The 20,517-nt window shown below is 36.8% G+C and overlaps 1 protein-coding gene across 1 annotated transcript; it reads right to left on the bottom strand.

The window, feature by feature from the left end:
* Positions 1–17,633: 17,633 nt before the first annotated feature.
* On the bottom strand, positions 17,634–19,968 carry KIF2B (kinesin family member 2B). The gene has a single exon (XM_033183555.1). It carries the CDS (start codon positions 19,817–19,819, stop codon positions 17,798–17,800), a length of 2,022 nt encoding a protein of 673 aa, XP_033039446.1. The 5' UTR covers positions 19,820–19,968; the 3' UTR covers positions 17,634–17,797.
* Positions 19,969–20,517: the final 549 nt, after the last annotated feature.

Raw genomic sequence — 20,517 nt, 5'->3', positions numbered from 1 at the left:
CAACGAACAAGAGATAGATGATAGAGCAAAGGTCAGAGAAATGCAAACTTGCTGGCTTTGAAGAAAGAGGAAGGCAGCCATGAGCCAAGGAATGCAGATGACCCCCAGAAGCTGAAAAAGACAGTGGGACGGATTCTCCATTAGAGGTTTCGAAAAGAAACACAGCCCTGCCTGCCAACACTTTGATTTTATCCCAGCGAGAGTGGACTTCTGACCTATAGTACTGCTGAATAATAAAATTGGGTTTTTTTTTTTTTAAAGCCACTAAGATTGTTGCAATTAGTTGCATCAGCAATAGAACGATTATATATTACATATTTGTATTAATATAATTAAACTTTATATAAGCAAAAGTGAATGGCAAATTTTGAAAATAGGACACAAGATGATATTTGGAGACAGCTGAATAAGAGGCCAGAAACTATATATATATATATATATATATACACACACACGCACACTATATATATATATACACACACTATATGTACTCTGTGCTCCTCATAAACTTGTGCTCCATAGCTTCTGACCTCGAGTGAGCATATCCATGGGGACTTGACCTTTGAGTTTCTCTCTCTTCTGTTTCACGGGTGTTTTTATAACTTTCTACCTCAGCAGACATGTTATGAGATTTTTAGATGTTTCTTTCATATTATCCCAGACCAGGAAATTGTAGCCTTGGCATGCGCATTCCTATAAGCATTTGAGTAGAAAGCAAGCCTTGGCGTTTCTACTTGAGTAAAGGGTGGGTGAGAGGAAAGTGGTATTGAAGCGCCATAAAATGAGGAGGAAAGTTAGACTAGGAGTAAATTCCGGGGCTGTGTCTTTGCCTCTTGCCCATCCCATTGGAATGTATCCTAGGTTCCATGTCTTCCCTTGACATCTCCCACTCTCCCCACATAAATAAACTTCGAAGACATCTATGATATGTTATGAAGGCTATGAAGAGCCAATGAATACTCCACTGAGTGGTGTCATACAATAGAAGTTCAAATATATTTGTTAGTCAAATGAATGCATGGGTTGCATATATTTTAATTTAAATGAGAAAGTTTTAAAGGAGCCATGAAGCTAAACAAAAGCTTGTTTTATTGTTATTGTCCAAAATTACATTTTTTAAGCATTACATTTTTAACTGCTGATTCCCCCCTCCCCCAAATACTACCAGTTTGACAATTTATGGTAGAGGGAAATACTGCTTTCAGGGGCCAAGACTAGGTAATAATTGGCAGCATCCAATTTTTTCTTCTCCATTAGCAGTCCCTAGAGCTTCTAGGGAACAGAGCATCTTGCAATCTAGATTCAACCACTGTGCAGAAGCTCTTTGAAGTCATATTAGGGATTTGGTTTTCTAGTAGAACCATTATCTACCATATCGTATACTAGAAAATGCTTATAATGTCACATTCAGATTTCTTTAAAGGGTCGTTATATATGGTTCTTATTTCTTTTGTTGCTGGTCGATAGCAACTGAGCTTAATATTAATGTTGTATTCACACATGATCACAAGTACAATCGCTTTCATTGAATTGGCCGTTTAATCATTTCAATTAAAAAATCATACTAACAAACATGTATTCTCATAAAATTAAATGTCCTTCCCCCCAAATCACCTGAATGATCTATTCTGGCTCTCATTAGATAAAAACTAAATTAGGGATAAATGCCCCAGACTCAGCCACACTGAGAAAGAAACCACACAGCTACAGGGATGGGGAAGCACTCCCAGTTTCCCTCTCTGTTGAGAGCTGTTCTGTTGCTCAATAAAATTATTCTCTGCCCTCCTCACTCTTCAGCTGTGGGAGTATCCTTATTCTTCTCAGAGGCCAGATGAGAGCTCAGGAACCACTGAATGTGTGTAGAAACTGTAGCACAGGTGAGCCTCCCAAGTAGCTGGGATCATAGGCGCCCACGACTGCACCCAGCTAATTTTTGTATTTTTAGTAGAAACGGGTTTTCACCATGTTGGCCAGGCTGCTCTCAAACTCCTGATCTTGTGATCCATCTACATCCACCTCTCAAAGTTCTGGGATTACAGGTGTTAGCCACCATGCTTGGCCTGCAGCTTTTAACAATTGGGTAAAGTATACTCCTGTGAACAAAATGTGGGGCATATTTGTTTCTCTTGCATGGTTTCAGTAGAATTTGGAAATTATTTGTGAGTATTCTTAACTTATGGCAATATGATTAGTAGGATAGGTGCAATAAGAATCCATTTTCTTTTGCAACAGGACACAATTGGAGAAACTGGTTGTTTTACTAAGACTTTGACTGGAAGGGTATGCTTGCCTTTAAGGAATCAAGCTTGACTTGCAGAGCCAATAAAAGCCACTTGGGAAAACTGGCTTCATACCTTGTCTACACTGTCCCTGAATAGGATTCCTAACCTGTGGTAAGTAAGGAATGTCACTTTATAATATGCCCAGGAACCCCAAGCTGTCTTGGGGCCTCAAGAAGGGAAGAATTTACTCAACTAATAGTAATTTGAGGGTATGAACCCATGGCTGGGCTCAGCTTTAGAAAGTCTAATCCAATATTCCTTGTGGAACACAGTTCCATCAAAGCCAATTTAAAAGCCTACGTGAAAAATTATTCTTGCTGTGCTTTTTTTGTTTTAACAAATATAAGGACTGGAGAGAGAAAAGCTATGTTTCAAGACTTTTCATACACTTGTCATTAAATTCTAATCTCATAAAAATCCCCAAAAACATACAAAAAAGATTAGGTACTCAGTTTTCTGTGAGATTTAGAATTAGAATGTTAATATTGTTTTAATCAAAATTATGAATATTTTAAACCTGCAGAAAAGTATAATCTTCTAATAAGAATCAATCTGCCCATAACTCATTGGAAACCGCTCCTCAATTTGCTTTATTTTGCTTCACATGACTTTCTCTCTTTTTGTTCAATAAGGAAAACACTTCAGATGCAGTTTAAGTCCCAATGTATCCATTCTGGTCACATTAACTCCCCTGTATTTTCATAGGTGACCATTGTCATGAATTTGTTCTTTATTATTCTCATGCATATTTTATACTTTTCTATCTATGGTGTGCCTATAGTCAATGAATAGAAACATTTTGGTTTCTTGTATAAAAGATCATTTGCTACCTAATCTGAAATGTGCCTCTTTTACTCATATTGTTTGACTGAGGTTTACCCATGTTGATAGATGCTACTGTAATTCAATCATTTTATGTTTATATTATAAAATATATCAGTGGGTACAGATGCAAGATTTTATCAATTCTCCTGTAACACTCTATTGTTAATTTTTCAATGTTGCAATGATGTAGTTCTTGAAAATAACTCCTTGTGTATATGTGTGGGAATTCCCTATAAAGTGCTTACACAAATGGAAAAGCAGGATGATGGGATAAGTCCACCTTAAAATTTACAGGATATTTTCAAATTGCTTTTGAAAGGGACTGTATTTATTTATACTCCTAACATCAGTGTTTGAGAATTTCAATTCTCCCGTATCATTATGGACACTCAGTATGGTCAAACTTTAAAAATTTTTGCTTAATCTAGTGATTCTGAATAGCATCTTATGGAAAAATAAATGCTAGCAGGAAGTTGACTACCTTCAGTTCAAGTCTCATACTCATATTTTTGTAGATAATAAACTGTAGCCAAGATGAAAGCAACTTGTTTAACTTCATAGACATAGTTAACAACAGAATTAAGATGAGAACAGAAACTTGCCTTGAATTCAGAATTCAATTTGCAAATTCACAGATTTCAGTAATATATATATAGAAAAAAAAGTAGTCACCTTTAAGAATTTTATTCTATATATTTATTATCTTATTTCTTCCTCTCTACTTTTAGTACCTAGACAGATCCTGAGCCTTTGAATCATAATTACATGTTCATGATCTTAAATAATCACCTAAATTTGATTTCATAATAAAAATGAATTATTGAATATCACCCATTAGTCTCTTTGAAACAATAAATTTAAGAAGTTATTATTCTGGAGCTAATCACATTAAAAATAAGGCATTGTGGCCGGGCGCGGTGGCTCAAGCCTGTAATCCCAGCACTTTGGGAGGCCGAGACGGGCGGATCATGAGGTCAGGAGATCGAGACCATCCTGGCTAACACGGTGAAACCCCGTCTCTACTAAAAATACAAAAAACTAGCCGGGCGAGGTGGCGGGCGCCTGTAGTCCCAGCTACTCGGGAGGCTGAGGCAGGAGAATGCCATAAACCTGGGAGGCGGAGCTTGCAGTGAGCTGAGATCCGGCCACTGCACTCCAGCCTGGGCGACAGAGCGAAACTCTGTCTCAAAAAATAAAAATAAAAATAAAAAAAATAAGGCATTGTTTTTGATTTTTAAATTCCATTTTATATAACACTGAACAATAGATGTCACTCTTTTGCCAATAAAAATAACTATGAAATTATTTCATTTGATTATTTTTCTTCATAAACAGTTCTGGTGCTGAAAAGATAAGTTATAAGGTTCTGGTAGAACAATCTCAAATAGTGGCAGGAACCTTTAAATATTAATATCTGCTGGTGTTTTCTCTATGAAACAAATTAATATACTCAAACCATTACTTTCTGAATTATTTTAAATATAACCAATCTAAAATTTCTGATTTTATGCCTTTCTATTAATGTTCTCAGAATTAGGTGTCATTAAAAGGAAAGTTAGAATGAGGTTATTTGAGAAATATATGCCCAAGTCAGGAAAACTTTCAGAGTATAATTAATTATATCTTAAGTTCGTGCAATGTCTAGTAGTTAACTTGATAGACAGGGAATCCATAAAAATGGAAATCAGGGATAGAGAAGCCAAGAAAGAAGAAGTATTCAAAATAATGCAATTGGGGCCAGTTCTGAGGCATGGTTAAGTGATAGATTGTGTTCCAGATCTCGTGGCTGAGGTCAAGGACACATTCAAAGTTTTATCAATTTTGCCTAAACAAATCAGATTTTTTTAAGATGCTGAAGGCAAGTTGTGAAGGTGTTGGCAATAGGAAGATGACCTATTGAAATGACCTAGAGAAACAGTGGGATGCATTTGAAGATTGTTTAAAGACGGTGCATTAATTTAAACCTGGGCATGCTATGAAGAAAGGTTAGGTCAAGGAAGAAGAAAAATGTTAAGGACATGGTAACATCTGTTTCATTGATTGTGACATACTCAGCTAAAACCCTAGCTGCCTGTGCTTGATGCCAAGAAAAACAGATGAATTCAGAAAGTTTAGTGAATGAGCAACAACCAGGACCTAAATCTAACAAGCTGTATATTCTAATTACATTTTTAAAGTGGTTTAGGATTTAAGAAGCACTTTCACATTCATTATCCTAGCTGCTTTCTGACTCTTCAGCCCATTGCAATTGGACTTCTGAACCAACAATTTCATTCAAGCTGATCTCTCAAAGTTTATTAATGGCCTATACATCGTCAAAACCATTGACCTGCTCTTAAGCCTTTATTCTACTAGATCACTGATTTTTATATTCTTCTTAACATAGTTTGCTCTCTCTGCCCTTTGAATTCTCTCCTTCTTTGCTTTCTGTACCACTTTTCTTTTTTTCCCCTGGTTTTTCTTCTAATTCGCTGACCTCTCCTTCTTATCCTCCTTCACTCATAATTTGTCCACTATCTTGCACCTTAAATTATTTGTTTTTCTCAGGTTTCTGCCTCTAGTCTGTTTCTCTTTCAATACTTCTGTGGGTGATTGTGTTGATGAGGATTTGAGTCATTTTATGTACAAGTCTTCATTCAACAAATATTCATTTTCCAGGTGTTATTCTAGATGCTAAGAACACAGATGTCAAAAGAATAGCAGGGCCTCTTTTCTCAGTCTTTTATTTCTAATGAGGGAAAGGTCATGCGTAGGAATATGTTGAATTATTGACTGATGTGTCTACACCTTCATCAATGCTACCCTCACGCTTCAAACACAATTTATTGTATTTTCAGCCTCTACCCAACAGCTAGGAAAATATGGTATTGTGTCTTTTAGGAAAAAAAAAATCAGGGGAAAACAAAGGGGTCAATATTTTATTTTTTAGTGTTAAAATAGACTTTTGGTACTGAAAATAGAGATTATGATCTTGAGAGAAAAGGCTTTTAGAAGGGCAAGAGGGTGAACTTTTGTTTTTCTGAAGTATAATCTTACAAGACATAGGTCATAAAGTTTATTCCATAAACAAATTTTTCTTGCTTTCCTGCTCAGATAAGATCCCAATGGTTATAGAATGGAAGAGAACAAGAGAAGGATCATAGAGGGACAACTGTTGTCTTGTGTTCTCTTTTTTACTCTGGGCCATACCTTACAGGGTTGTGGTAAAACCCTACATTAGTTTAAGTCCTGAAAGAGTGAGCTAACCCATGCTCACATTCCTGGTTGTGTTCCTACATTCTCGCAGGTTCTTCGCGGGTGTTGAGAGAGTTGCATGTGGTCAAGCAATGGCTAAAAGCCAAAGATACAGTGCCTCAGGGAATATCTCTGGTAGGTGGCAGGAGAGAGTTAAATGTTTTCCTATAGAGCTGGGTGAGACACAGACATGACAGCAGATGCCAAAATACCTAAAGAAACCCTGTGGCTAGGTTAAAGGAATAGCATTAGCTAGTGATGGTGGAGTTTCTTGTTGGGGGTCAAACTGAAAAGCTGAATACAGGTAGGTGCCAGTGTAGAGATATGACCCCTTATTATAAGGATGCCCTCTCTCACCACTCCTATTCAACATACTATTGGATGTCCTGGCCAGGCCAATTAGGTAAGAGAAAGAAAAAAAGGACATCGAAATAGGAAGAGAGGGAGTCAAACTATATTTGTTTGCAGACATGACCCTATACCTAGATAACCCCATAGTCTCAGCCCAAACAGTTCTTAAGTTGATAAACAACTTCAGCAAAGTCTCAGGATACAAAATCAATGTGCAAAAATCACTAACATTCCTATACACCAACATCAGTCAAGCCCAGAGTCAAATCAGAAATGTACTCCCATTCACAATTGCCACAAAAAGAATAAAATACCCGGGAATACAATTAATCAGTGAGGTGAAAGACTTCTTTTTTTTTTTTTTTTTTTTTTTTTGAGACGGAGTCTCGCTCTGCCACCCAGGCTGGAGTGCAGTGGCCGGATCTCAGCTCACTGCAAGCTCCGCCTCCCGGGTTTACGCCATTCTCCTGCCTCAGCCTCCCGAGTAGCTGGGACCACAGGCGCCCGCCTCGTCGCCCGGCTAGTTTTTTTGTATTTTTTTTTAAGTAGAGACAGGGTTTCACCGTATTAGCCAGGATGGTCTCGATCTTCTGACCTCGTGATCCGCCCGTCTCGGCCTCCCAAAGTGCTGGGATTACAGGCTTGAGCCACCGCGCCCAGCCGAGGTGAAAGACTTCTAAAAGGAAAAGCACAAAACACTGCTCAAAGACATCAGAGATGATACAAACATATGGAAAAACATCTCATGCTCATGGATAGGAAGAATCGATATTGTTAAAATGACCATACTGCCCAAAGCAATTTCTAAATTCAACACTGTTTCTATTAAACAACCAATGGCATTCTTCACAGAATTAGGGGGAAAAAACGATTTTAAAATTTATTTGGTACCAAAGAAGTGCCCAAATAGCCAACACAACCCTAAGCAAAAAGAACAAAACTAGAAGTGTCATGTTACCCGACTTCAATCTATGCTACTAAGCCACAGTAACCAAAACAGCATGGTACTGGTACAAAGATAGACACATAGACCAATGGAAAGGAATAGAGAACCTAGAAATAAGACTACGCACCTACAACTATCAGATCTTCAACAAACCTGACAAAAACAAGCAATAGGGAAAGAATTTCTTATTCAATAAATGGTTCTACGATAACTGGCTAGCCATATACAGAAGATAGAAACTGGACCCTTTCAGTTTCGACCTTATACCACATACAAATACACATACAAAAATTAACTTACAGCTGGGTATGGTGGCTCATGCCTGTAATCTCAGCCCTTTGGGAGGCCGAGGCAGGAGGATCACCTGTGGTTGGGAGTTCGAGACCAGCCTGACAAGATGGAGAAACCCCATCTCTACGAAAAATACAAAATATTAGCCAGGCGTAGTGGCACATGCCTGTAATCCCAGCTACTTGGGAGGCTGAGGCAGGAGAATTGCTTGAACTCAGGAAGCAGAGGTTGTGGCGAGCCGAGATAGCGCCATGGCACTCCAGCCTGGGCAACAACAGTGAAACTCCATCTCAAACAAACAAACAAACAAACAAAACCCACCTTACACCACATACAAAAATTAAAAATTAACTCAAGAAGGATTACAGACTTAAATGTAAAGCTCAAAGTATAAAAATCTTGGAAGAAAACCTAGGCAATACTACTCAGGACATAAGCAAGGGAAAAGATTTCCTGATGAAGGCTCCAAAATTAATCACAACAAAAGCAAAAATTGACATTTGGAATATAATTAAACTAAAGAGTTTCTGAACAGCCAAAGAAACTGTCAAAAGAGTAAACAGAAAACCTACAGAATGGGAGAAAATTTGTGCCAACTATGCATCTAATGAAGTTCTAATACCTAGAATCTATAAGGAACTTAAACAAATTTATTTTTAAAAAATTAATTATGTTAAAAAGTAGGCAAAGGACATGAATAGACACCTTTCAAAAGAAGATATGCATGCAGCCAACAATCATATGAAAAAAGAAGCTCCACCTCACAGATCATTAGAGAAATGCTTTAGAGATAACAGTTCACACGAGTCAGAAAAGCTATTACTAAAAACTCAAAAATAACAGAGCCTGGGGAGGTTACAGAGAAAAGGTGATGCTTATACACTGTTTGTGGGAGTGTAAATTAGTTCAACCATTGTGGAAGACAATGTAGCAATTCCTCAAAGTCCTAAAGATGGAAATACTATTTGACTATGCAATCTCATTACTGGGTATATATCCAAAGGGATATAAATCATTCTATTATAAAGACACATGAATGTGTATGTTCATTGCAACACTATTCACAATATTAAAGACGTGGAATCAACCTAAATGCTCATAAATAATAGACTCAGTAAAATAAATGTGATACATATACACCATGGAATACTATGCAGTCATTAAAAGAACATGATCGTGTCCTTTGTAGGGACATGGATGCATCTGGAAGCATCCTTAGAGAATTAATGTAGGAAAGGAAAATCAAATACTGCATGTTCTCACTTGAAAGTGGGAGATAAATGCTGAGGATACATGGACACATAGAGGGAACAGCGCACACTGGGGCTTACTGGAGGGTGGAGGGTGGGAGGAGGGAGAGGATCAGGAAAAATAGCTAATGGATACTAGGCTTAAGGTCTGGGTGATGAAATAATGTGTACAACAAATCCCCCAGAAGCTTACCTATGTAACAAACCTGCACGTGTACCCCTGAATATAATATAAAGGTTAAAAAAAGAAAAAAAGAGAGAGAGAGAGATAACCACTTGTTAAAATCAGCTGTTTACCAATGCAAGCAAATCCTGAGGACTAGTCATTCACATGTGTCAACTGCTCACGTGAAAATTGTACTTTCTGTCATTGGGCAGAATGATGTATCAATGTAAAAACCGATTTGAAACACAAAGACAGCTATACATTTTCTCATAGGTGAAATTCATATAAGATACTAGCCAAATAAGATATTAAGGGCTTAAACAAGATATTGATCCAAATTACTAATTGAAGATAAAAACAGGACAGAAAGAGGGTGGCTTTGCACTCCTAAAAACCGTCTGTGTTTGGGGTGATTCTGAACATGAATGAAGCTGTCTACCGGTCGTAGCTAGAATACAAGGGCTTGAATGGTAACAGTAAGAAGGAACACAGTAAGGTAACAGGTAAGAAGGAAGACATAGAAGATGATTAGTAAAATCTTATTTTATTGAAACTTCTTAAGCTGATCCTCCAAAATGACTCTGTGAGATTGGCATAGTGGATATTTTTAGACTGTTTTTTAACAGGTATGAAAAAAATAATAAATAATACAGAGAGTCAAAAACTTATCTGAATTCACATAGCTACTAGGTTACAAAGCCTTAAGTCAAACCCAAAATATTTAACTCTAAGGCAGATTTTTTGGCTCACTTGGGTTGTTTGATTTTAATCTCAACATTTGGACTCGTGTCCAGACAGTATAAAAACTATTTAGATTCTCCACCATGGCCTAATTCATTCATCCCTTTCTATACTCATAACTTCATGACAGACATGAGTGTGAGCATAGTATATTGGTTAACTGGCACCATGCCATAACCTTTATTTTAATTACTTCTATTTGTAATTGTTGCTTTGATAATTATTTCCATTTTTTCCTGCTCCGGATTACTGTGTGCCTTCTTACTGTTACCGTTCAAGCCCTTGTATTCTAGCTATGACCAATAGACAACTTCATTCATGTTCAGAATCACCTCAAACACAGATGGTTTTTAGAAGTGCAGAGGCAACCTCTCTCTGTTCTGTTTTTATCTTCAATTAGTAATTTGGATCAATAGCTTGTTTAAGCCCTTAATATCTTGTTTGGCCAATATCTTCTTTAAGCCTTTTTAAAAAAATTCTTACATTACATTTATATTACATTAGAAAGAAAATGCCTTAACTAGGAAAAAAAATCAAATTCAGAAAAATGATGTATTAAGGTTTGTTTTCTGGAGTTGCTCTTTTGGAGAATAAAAAGAATTAAACAAACAGTTTATAAATGACAGGTTTGCTTTGAAGATAATATCTATACTTTGAATAACAGATTATTTGACATTTGTTTTCTTAAGCAACACATGATAGAAACTGTATTCCTTCTACAAGAATATTTTAAATCTGCAATCAAATTGCAAGCAAAAAATAATGTATACATTCACCTAAGAAGCACATAAATATTTATCTAGGGCTCTCATACAGTTTTGTCATGTAGATTATGAAAATAATTTTACCAAATAAAAAGTAGCAGAATAATATTAATAGTACAAAAATTTATGATCACAGGTTAATTATGGGAAGAAAAACTTGCAATTACAAAACCTTAAGTTTGGTATTTTAAAAGTAGTTTTATTAAGTGCAAGTTTATGCAGCCATTCAAAATAAGTTTGTCCACTATAGGATAGGGGAAAAAATCTACTTTAATTAATAGATAAGCATAGCTTATAATTAGCATGTCAAGTTTTTGTGTGAAAATGGATGTTTTCAAAGTACTGAAAGTATTTATTTTTCTTAATTTAGCAGTTCTGACTTTTTTTCTACCATCTTGTTAAAGCGTTAATTTGCTTACAATCTTTTTTTTAACTTCAGGGCATCTGGGCAACTTGTCAACAATTCTCTTATAGTGGACTCCAATTAATTTATTTTCTGAGTTTTTTTCATATACATAGTATTTTATTTTATAACATTCAATATAAAATTGTATGCTGTACTTTTACATTATTTCAAATACCATATATATTATCAGGAAAAAATACTAATGTCAATGGAAATATGAATGTGCACTAATTAATAAAAAATTTTAATGCAACAGAAGAAAAGAAACTAAGAAATAGCGAGCAATTTTTTAATGAAGTAGAAGTTTTAAGTCGTATTCTACAGATTTGAACGTAAGAATCCTTAGAAAAATACATATAACTATATTATGTAAATTACATCTCAATAAGAATTTTTTAAAAAATTACAGGGAAAAGGAAACCACATTGAGATGGTTGTTATAGTCACTGCTACCTTTCCCTCTTGGAGCATTTGCTGATTTCTTGAGACTGAACAGTAAGCCCAAAAAGAAAGCAGTAGCCAAATAAATACTGTTGCAGTCTCACAGGGAAACAGTTTCACAAAACCCTAACATTAAAGTTCAGGACTACCAGAGCCAGCAAGACTGGTTTTGCAAGAAAAAAAAAAAAAAAGGGGATGACAGAGAATTGAAATAAACAATCTATATGCAATTTCTCCTTAATGTATTGCTAACTCTAAGACTGTGCATGCACAGAACAAGGTTCAAACATGAAAAAAATCATAAAGCAGTTGGAAACAGATTAAAAGTCAGTAGATAATTTATCAAGCTTATAGATTTAGAAAAGCAAGAGTCCATGAAAGTAGAAACTTTTAGTTAATATGCCAGACATGCTAAGCCCAAAAATTAAGAGTAAACCAGAACAAGGGATCAAGGTGATATGGCTTTACTCTATTTGTCTTCAGAAAGAAAAATAAATCCTCTTTGGAAAAATGTAACATCATATAGAGCCTTCACGTTACATCATACATATTGTTCAGCATTTAATCAAAACATGCTAGGCATATGAATGCAAACTACCGAACAACTTGAATCAACAGGACAAACAGAGATCTCCTTTAAAAGAGTCAAGTGAAAATCCTAGAATTAAGAATAAAAGTTGAAATTAAAAATTTAATGCATGAGTTTAATAGATTTGACAAAGAGGATTAGTGAAATGGAAGATAGGCAATTAGATAGTATCCAAACTGAAGCATTAAAAGATAAATTAATGCAAACTAGATAAAATTCTATGAAACATGTAGAATACTTAAGTATTTATAATTTCCAAGAAGGGAAGACATAGAAAGATCTAAAAATAATATTTGAACTGTTGAAAGTTGATACTTTGGTGGGGCTAGAGGCTCATGCCTGTAATCCCAGCACTTTGGGAGGCTGAGACGGGTGGATCACCTGAGGTCAGGAGTTTGAGACCAGCCTGGCCAACATGATGAAACCCCGTCGGTACTAAAAATACAAAAATGAGCCAGACATGGTGGCAGGTGCCTGTAGTCCCAGCTACTCAGGAGTCTGAGACAGAAGAATTGCTTGAACCCGGGCGGTGGAGGTTGCAGTGAGCTGGGTTCGCGCTACTGCACTCCAGCCTGGGCGACAGAGTGAGACTCCAATACTTTATCAAAACCGATGAAGGATATCAGTGATAGATTTAAAAGTTTTATAAAACACGAGAATAAATAAGAAAAACACCCTTGTTGCATTATAGAAAAAGCAATCCTGATTTGAAATCAAGAGAAAGAAAAAAATCTTAAAAGTTCCTGAAAATGACAGTTAATTTTTAATAGAAATGGCAAAATAATAAAACAAAATAATGACTTCTTTGAAGGGCAAGTAAATAATACATAAATGAAAGAATAGATGACCAAGAATTCTATAAGCAGCAAATATATACTTCAAAAGAGAAGGTAAAATGAAGATTATTTAAATTGATAGAATTTTCACTAATAGGCTTACTCTTACATACACATATATGAGTCATGTAAGAAGAAAAATGATCATAAGTGGAAATAGTAAAGATTTAAGTATAAAGTATTAGATATAAATAATTAAATATAAAGCATACAGAATTAAGAATATCGGAAAAATAAACATGAGTTATTTAAATGTATATTCACTGTTTAAATATTAATAATGATGTATTAAAAGCATATATATAATGCCTTAAAATATATATATGTACTTAAAAGATAAAAAGCATAAAATCTGGGAAACAATGAACTAAAATATTTAAGGTAGTTTCACTTTTGTTGAAGAAATATAATGTAATAATAAGAATGCATGATATGATTTTCAAGTTACAGGAAATGCTCGCAGACATGAACCTAAATATATCAGTAGTTACATTAAATCTAGAGGACATAAATGTTTTCATTAAAAGACAAAAATTATAATATGGGATTAAAAAACTATTTAAAACCAATTATATATTTTTATAAAGAATTAATCTTAGCTGGAAAGAACAGAAAGTTTCAGAATAAAAGGGCAGCATAATATACACCATAGAAATACAAACTAAAAGAAAGCAAAATATTCTGTATATGAATATTAGGAAATGCATAATTTAATTCAAGAAAAATTGTGAGAAACAAAGAGAAATATTTAGTATGTTAAAATTGTGAACTCAACAGGCATATATAAAACCCCAAATTTATATGCAACTAGAACATAACCTCAAAAGATATAAACTGAAAACTGTCAGAATTAAAAGGAAAAGTAATTAAGCCTACAATTAAAGTTTAAGAATTTAATATCATGGTAAAGGATAAATAAGTGTTATAAAATATTTGAACAACATGATTAAACACATTTAAAAATAGGCATATAACAATGCTTTTAATACCTTATTGGTAAGTGAAAATTAGAAAATGAATACTTTGAATATTTGAGTATTCAAGTTTTTGAATAATAAAATATAATGTAGATTAACTAAAAGCAGTAGTTAAAGAGAATAATCATAAAAGGATGACAAATTTATTATGTAAGCATAGAAATTAATAAAATAAAAAATGGAAATTAAACAGAAGGAAAATGGAATAAAATAAAACCAAACACAATCAAGAAAATAGCTAAGAGTAGTTTCCTTGAAAAAACTAATATAATTCATAAACATATAACAAGTCTGATTAACAATAAAAAAGAGAAGACATAATTTACCAGTATCAGGATCAAAAAGAAATCAATAATATGGGCATGATAGATAATGACTATAGTATAGTTTGATGAGAATAAATTAATAAAATTTATTAAAACTGGTATGAGAAAAATATTAAGTCTAAACTTGAATAATATTATTTCCATTAAAATAATCTAGAAAATTTTGTCATAAAGATAACTCCAGAGCCAGATAGCTTTGAAGTATTTAACAAAAATTTAATAGAAATTATATCCAGCCTGGTGCGGTGGCTCCCACCTGTAATCCCAGCATTTTGGGAGTTTGAAGTGGGTGGATCACCAGAGGTCAGGAATTTGAGACCAGCCTGGCTAACATGGCAAAACCCTGTCTCTACTAAAAATACAAAAATTTGCCTGACGTGGTGGCAAGCACCAATAATCGCAACTACTCTGGAGGCTGAGACAGGAGAATCACTTGAATCCAGGAGGTGGTGGTTGCAGTTAGCTGAGGTGTTGCCGTTACACTCCAGCCTTGGTGACAGAGCGAGACTCCACCTCAAAAAAAAAAAAAAAAAAAAGTCCCAATGATTTCAGAAAATAAAAAAGAGAATAGGCTTCTCATTTTGTTTTATAGAATTAACAAATCTAATTCCAATCCCTGAGAAAGATATCAAAAGAAAAGAAAATTATAGCATAATATCTCTCATGAATATAGACACAAAAATCCTAACCTAATTATTATTTCTAATTCAATGATGTATAAAAAAGTATAAGTTGAATTTGTTTCAAAAAGCAAGATTAATCTAACATTTGAAAAGTTATTGCAATTCTTTACACTTAGAGACTAAAGGAAAATATCATATGGTCATCTAAATAGATGAAGAAGAGACAGGATAAAATTTAGCACTCATTAACAATAACTACATACAGATAAAGAAATTCTGAATCCGATAAGATTGGTCTATGTACAAAAGTCGAACCACTAAACTATACTGATTGCTAAACTGTCAAAATGTTTTCTTGTGAGATAGAGAACGAGGTAATTCCTGGTATGACTTTTTCTACTCAACATTACATATAAGGCCTTATGGGAATAAGATAATAAAAGTATATACTTTTGAATAAAAGGAATAAAAATTGGAAGGGGAGAAACAACATTTTTATCATTAACAAATACCATAATTATGTACCTAAACACATCCAACATAATATATTTTAAATTCTATTAGAATTAGTAAGTGAATTTATCATTAAATGTAGAAGTCCAAACACAAACACCAACTTTTCCTGTATACATTAGGAATATTTTGAAAATTACATTTAAATGTGATAAAATTTAGATGAGCCTTAAAAACATTATCTAATTGACTATCTAATCATGGTTTTAATGAAAGGAATGTAACAACTCAACATGGACAATTACAAAAGATTAATGAGAGAAATTAATAAAGAACTAAATAAACTTCTAAGACGAGTATTCATAGATTGAAGACTCAAAATTGTAATGATATTAATCTTTATCAAGTTAATGTATTGATTTAATGCAATCCAATCAAAGCACTACTAAGTGTGTGTGTGTATGTGTTTGTGTTTTAAAGACCACAAATATTAATTACAAAACACCAGATGTTCACGGTCATCCTTATTGTTTCACACTGATAGTTTTTGCTAGGACATTATTCTTCTACTCTATAGTAATGTGCCAGTTATCCTAATGTTAATGAGGCCTTTGTAACTTTAGGCAAACTTATGAAAATAATAAGAGTAGCAAAATTGGGAGACTATGTATTGTCTAAATTTCCTCAATCTGCCATGCACTTTTTTTTTTTTTTGGTAAATCATTTCCATTTAGTTCTTTTTAAAAAGCATTTGGAACTGATAAGATGTGAAACCAAAAGATCCTTCTTTTTTGTTACAGTATTTTATATAATGTTTGCTAGTTAATTAGTTTGCTGCATGTATTATTATATTTGTATTTACATATCAGATTAGCTTTTTTAAAAAAAGCGAGAATGGACTTTGTGATCCTCGAATCAGGAAAATGTTTCAAATATCTGATCAGTCTAAGGTGTCAATGTTTCTGACACTACTTTTGAGGTATTTATGGGATGTGTTCCATTTCTAGGTGGAAGTTTTTCTACTGTTTTGCTGACTTATATCCTGCTTCAATTTGATACAGGAAGGCTTTTTACGTGAAGCATATAAATACAATATGTAGTAAAGAATGTGTGAGGAAAAACAAAATTTAAGACACCATAGTCAACAAAGCCCTACTTATGCAAAACGTGTACACATACACACACACACACACCCCTACACACATGCACTTTAATCACTCCTAGGGAGTACAGTACTTTGCCATTTCAACTCAAATGTTTCTTTTAAAAAGGCCCTCTCAATTCTAGGCTCTCATACACGGTTTCAAGGAAAATCCAACCTCCCAGCATGATTAGATCTTAAAAAGCATTTGAATCTAAACAGCAATGCAAGAGAAAGATTCATGAGTGGTATCCTTAGATTTACTCCATTGTGTACCCTTGATGCCTTTCAATGTATTTCCTTTAACTCACAGTGTTTTGCTTTCCAGCTGGAAATGTAGTGTATCTGTTTCATCACAGTCGATTTCTCCTACAGCAGGGTTTCTCTACCTCGATACCATTGATGTTTGTAACAGGATAGTTACCTGCTGTGAGAAGCTGTCCTGTACACTTCAGGGTCCTCAGTCCCTGGGCTGCAGACTGGTAGGTCTGTGGTCTTTTGGGAACCAGACTACATAATAGAAGGTAAGCTGGCAGTGAGCGGGCATTACCACCTGAACTCCGCCTCCTGTCAGATCAGCAGAAACATTAGATTCTTAAGGAGCACGAACCCTATTTTGAACTGTGCATGCGAGGGATCTAGGTTGTTGCACGCGCCTTAGGAGACTAATAATGCCTGATGGTCTGAAGTGGAACGGTTTCATCCCCAACCCCACCCGTGGAAAAACTCTCTTCCACAAAACCGGTCAGTGGTGTCAAAAAGGTTGGGGACTGCTGCTGTATGTTGGGGCATACAGTTGGGGACTGTTTAACATTTTAGAATGTTTAGCATTTCTGGTCCTCAACCCACTGTATGCCAGTATCCTTATCACCCCCAGTTGTGACAATCAAAAATGTTTCCAGATATTGCCAAATGTTCTGGTAGGGGGTGGGGAGGAATCATTCCCTGTTGAAAACTACTGTTCAGCAGGATGAAAACAAGCTACAGAAATACAGAGGCAGAAGAAAGAGCATGTTTCGCATCACCGTATTTTAAGATGTTTTAAGCTTTTTCAAGAGGATCTTTATATTTAGATAATTTGGACAGTTTTCCTGTATAAGAGTGGTGGAAATTGCAGCAATGCAGCATTTCGGACTTGATCTCTCGCCATTGGCTTCACTCTACCTTGCTCTTCACGTGGAGGTCAGCTCGTAATAATTTCAGTTTCCTTTGGATCTCTGTCAGAACACCAATTTTCTGCTCCAGAATGGACAAAGACTGGGCGATACAAAAATCAACATCATGGTTTACTCCACCAGTTCTCTCCTGGATGTTCTCCAGCCATTGGCTAGATCCCTTCCTTGAAACTGTGGTATCCTTCTCTAAAAGAGTGGATCTTTCAACATCTTCAATCTCTTTCTGCTGCTTCTCACTCTGTACACAAGGTATTTTAATAAATTCATCCCTCTGAAGGGACATTTCTGAATTTCCGATGTGACTTTTCAACATCCTTGATGCCTCATGTCCAATTGGATAGAGGCCACGATGGTAGGGCCTTATATCTGCATTTAATTCTTTTACTCTGTTTGCATATCTTAAAGTGTTCAGGGTGTTTTCACAAGAGGTCATCCCTGGAGAGATAGTAGCAATCATGCAAGTGGAGGAGTTCTGGCCTATAAAGGAGTCCCGGAGCACCTGTGTGAGTTTGCTGGCTCTGAATGGGGTATGAGGCTTGTTCTGACCCAAAGCCAGAATACATTCTTTGAGGGCTAGGAGACTCTTGTTAATCTCTGCCCCTTCCAGCTGCCTTTTCCGGCTGGCCTTGGTCGAATCTGCTCCCCTTTCATTCCCAGCTAAATCAACGAGGGAAAGCTTGCCATGCAGTTTCCCTCCTGACTTCAGGATGATCTGGAAAACTGTGTGGCTCCTGGATGAGTGAGTGTTGACAGATGTTTGCCTGGAAGTCCGACAGCTATTCCCTGTTTCCACCAGGTTCAGCACTTCCTCCACACAACACACCTCTTGCTCCTGCAGCCCGACAACTTGGATTTGCTGATTGCCATCCTCAAGGACTTGCAGTTTTTTCTTCCAGTTCAACAAATCATACACCTTGCCCCCATAAATCTCAAAAAATGTCCCATAGACTTCGAGGTCCAGCTTCTCATATATGGAGTTTCTGAGCAGGAGAAAGACATCCTGTGCCACCAGAGCATAAATGCCCTTAGAATGATCTTGGGCCCTTCCTGCAAAGTCTCCACCCATGGTGTACGTCTTCCCACTGCCCGTCTGCCCATAGGCAAAGCAGGTGGCCATGCCCTTGCGGAAGATGGACTCCACCAGTGGCTGGGCGGTGAACTGGTACACCAACTCATTGGAGGCTTTGTCGTCGAAGGCATGGTCGAAACAGAAGGTCTGGTTCTCCAGGTAGCGAGTGAGGTCCACCTTTTGCTTGGACTCATGTACCATAACCACATTGTCGGAGGGGACGGTGATGATATCCAGGTCCTTCAAGGTGGTCTCTCGCTGGTTGAGAGGCCGCTTCCTCACGCAGACGCAGATGCGATGGTCTTGCGGTGGCGCCAGGACTGAGATCTTGCTGCTGTCCAGGTGCCTGCGATACTCTTCGATCATGTGCATGATCTCATAGTTGGGGTTTCTGGTGTTGACATCGAGGGCGCGTCTAGCTCGGATCTCCTGCTGCAGCTGCCTGCGCTTTTCCCGCTGCTTCTGCACTTTCTCGATTTCCTGGAGGCAGACAGACTTTTTCTGCTTCATCAGACAAGGTTTGCTGGGGACCCTCACGTCCAGGCTGTCCCCTGAGGCTGTTTTGTTTTTCTGGGGGATCATCACAACCCGTTTCGTGGCGGTACTCTGGTCCCCGATGGCCGAAGAGGGCGCAGGAGCCAAAGGGGATAGGGGCGGAGGTGGCATGGGGTCTTCAGCAGAGTCCAGAGCTGGATTCAGCAGGAGTATGGTCTCCAGGTCAATCTTCTTGCCTTTTTTGACTGCTTTCTCCACCCACTGTACCGTGACCCAAGAATTTTCTCTGTTTATCTCTGTGACCACAGCGAGGTGCATCCGCTTGTCGCTGCGCTGGATCGCCACGTAGATGCCCACTTGGATGTCTCCGAAATGTGGCTTCAAGGGTTTCAGGGGCGAGAGGCGTGGGGATACAGGGAGGCAGAACTGACTGGCCATGGTGAGTGATGGAGGTATCAGGCGCACTCCAGGGCCCTTTGGGTTGGAGCAGCAGGACCCAAGCCAGCCTGAAGTGCCCGGAACACTGAGCAGGGTTGCAGTCTGTGCCTGCCTTTGTGAGCCTAGTGAGCTAGGGCCCGGCTTGGGGCCACTACGTCACAAAAGGATGAGAAGAGGCGACAGAACCTAGGGCTTAGGAGTGAACGGTACCGGAGCAAAAAGGGATGGAGAGATTGTCCTCTGCCAGTGAGGGTGAAGGGGTTGGAGGAGGATGTGGCGTGCTCTCTGGATCACAGCAAGAAAGAACAGGTAACAGAGAAGCAATGGGAAGCATGGAGTTGAAATTTAATTTATATATCCCATGTACCTTTACCTAAGCTTTGGAAGTATCCATTCTCCCAGGAGGCCTTGGCTGGCAGTCCCAAAGCTCAGTGCTTTAATTTGAGAATTGCTATGAAGTTCCCTTAAACTTTAACTCTCCAGTGATCAGTGGAAACCGATGAAGGTAGAGTTATTTGCAAATCTCAGCCTTCGATATTCAACAGGATCCCAGAAAGGGTCCTCAAACCTGCCATCTTTGTTTTTTCACCTCGTTAAAACGTGTAACTTGTTTAAGAGTCACAACTTAAAGTTACTACAGTTTAATCAGCTTTCTCATTACAAAATCAAAATGAGTCGAATGTAGCAGGTAGTTGTGG

This window comes from Trachypithecus francoisi, unplaced genomic scaffold, assembly GCF_009764315.1.
Source record: "Trachypithecus francoisi isolate TF-2019V2 unplaced genomic scaffold, Tfra_2.0 Lachesis_group20, whole genome shotgun sequence".
Taxonomy (NCBI): Eukaryota; Metazoa; Chordata; class Mammalia; order Primates; family Cercopithecidae; genus Trachypithecus; species Trachypithecus francoisi.
Note: the sequence above shows the minus strand (reverse complement) of the source record. Positions and strands in the feature narration are given on the sequence as shown.

Bases quoted from the DNA above. Each gene is read 5' to 3' on its own strand.
- KIF2B (XM_033183555.1), bottom strand. From the start codon at position 19,819: ATGGCCAGTCAGTTCTGCCTCCCTGTATCCCCACGCCTCTCGCCCCTG.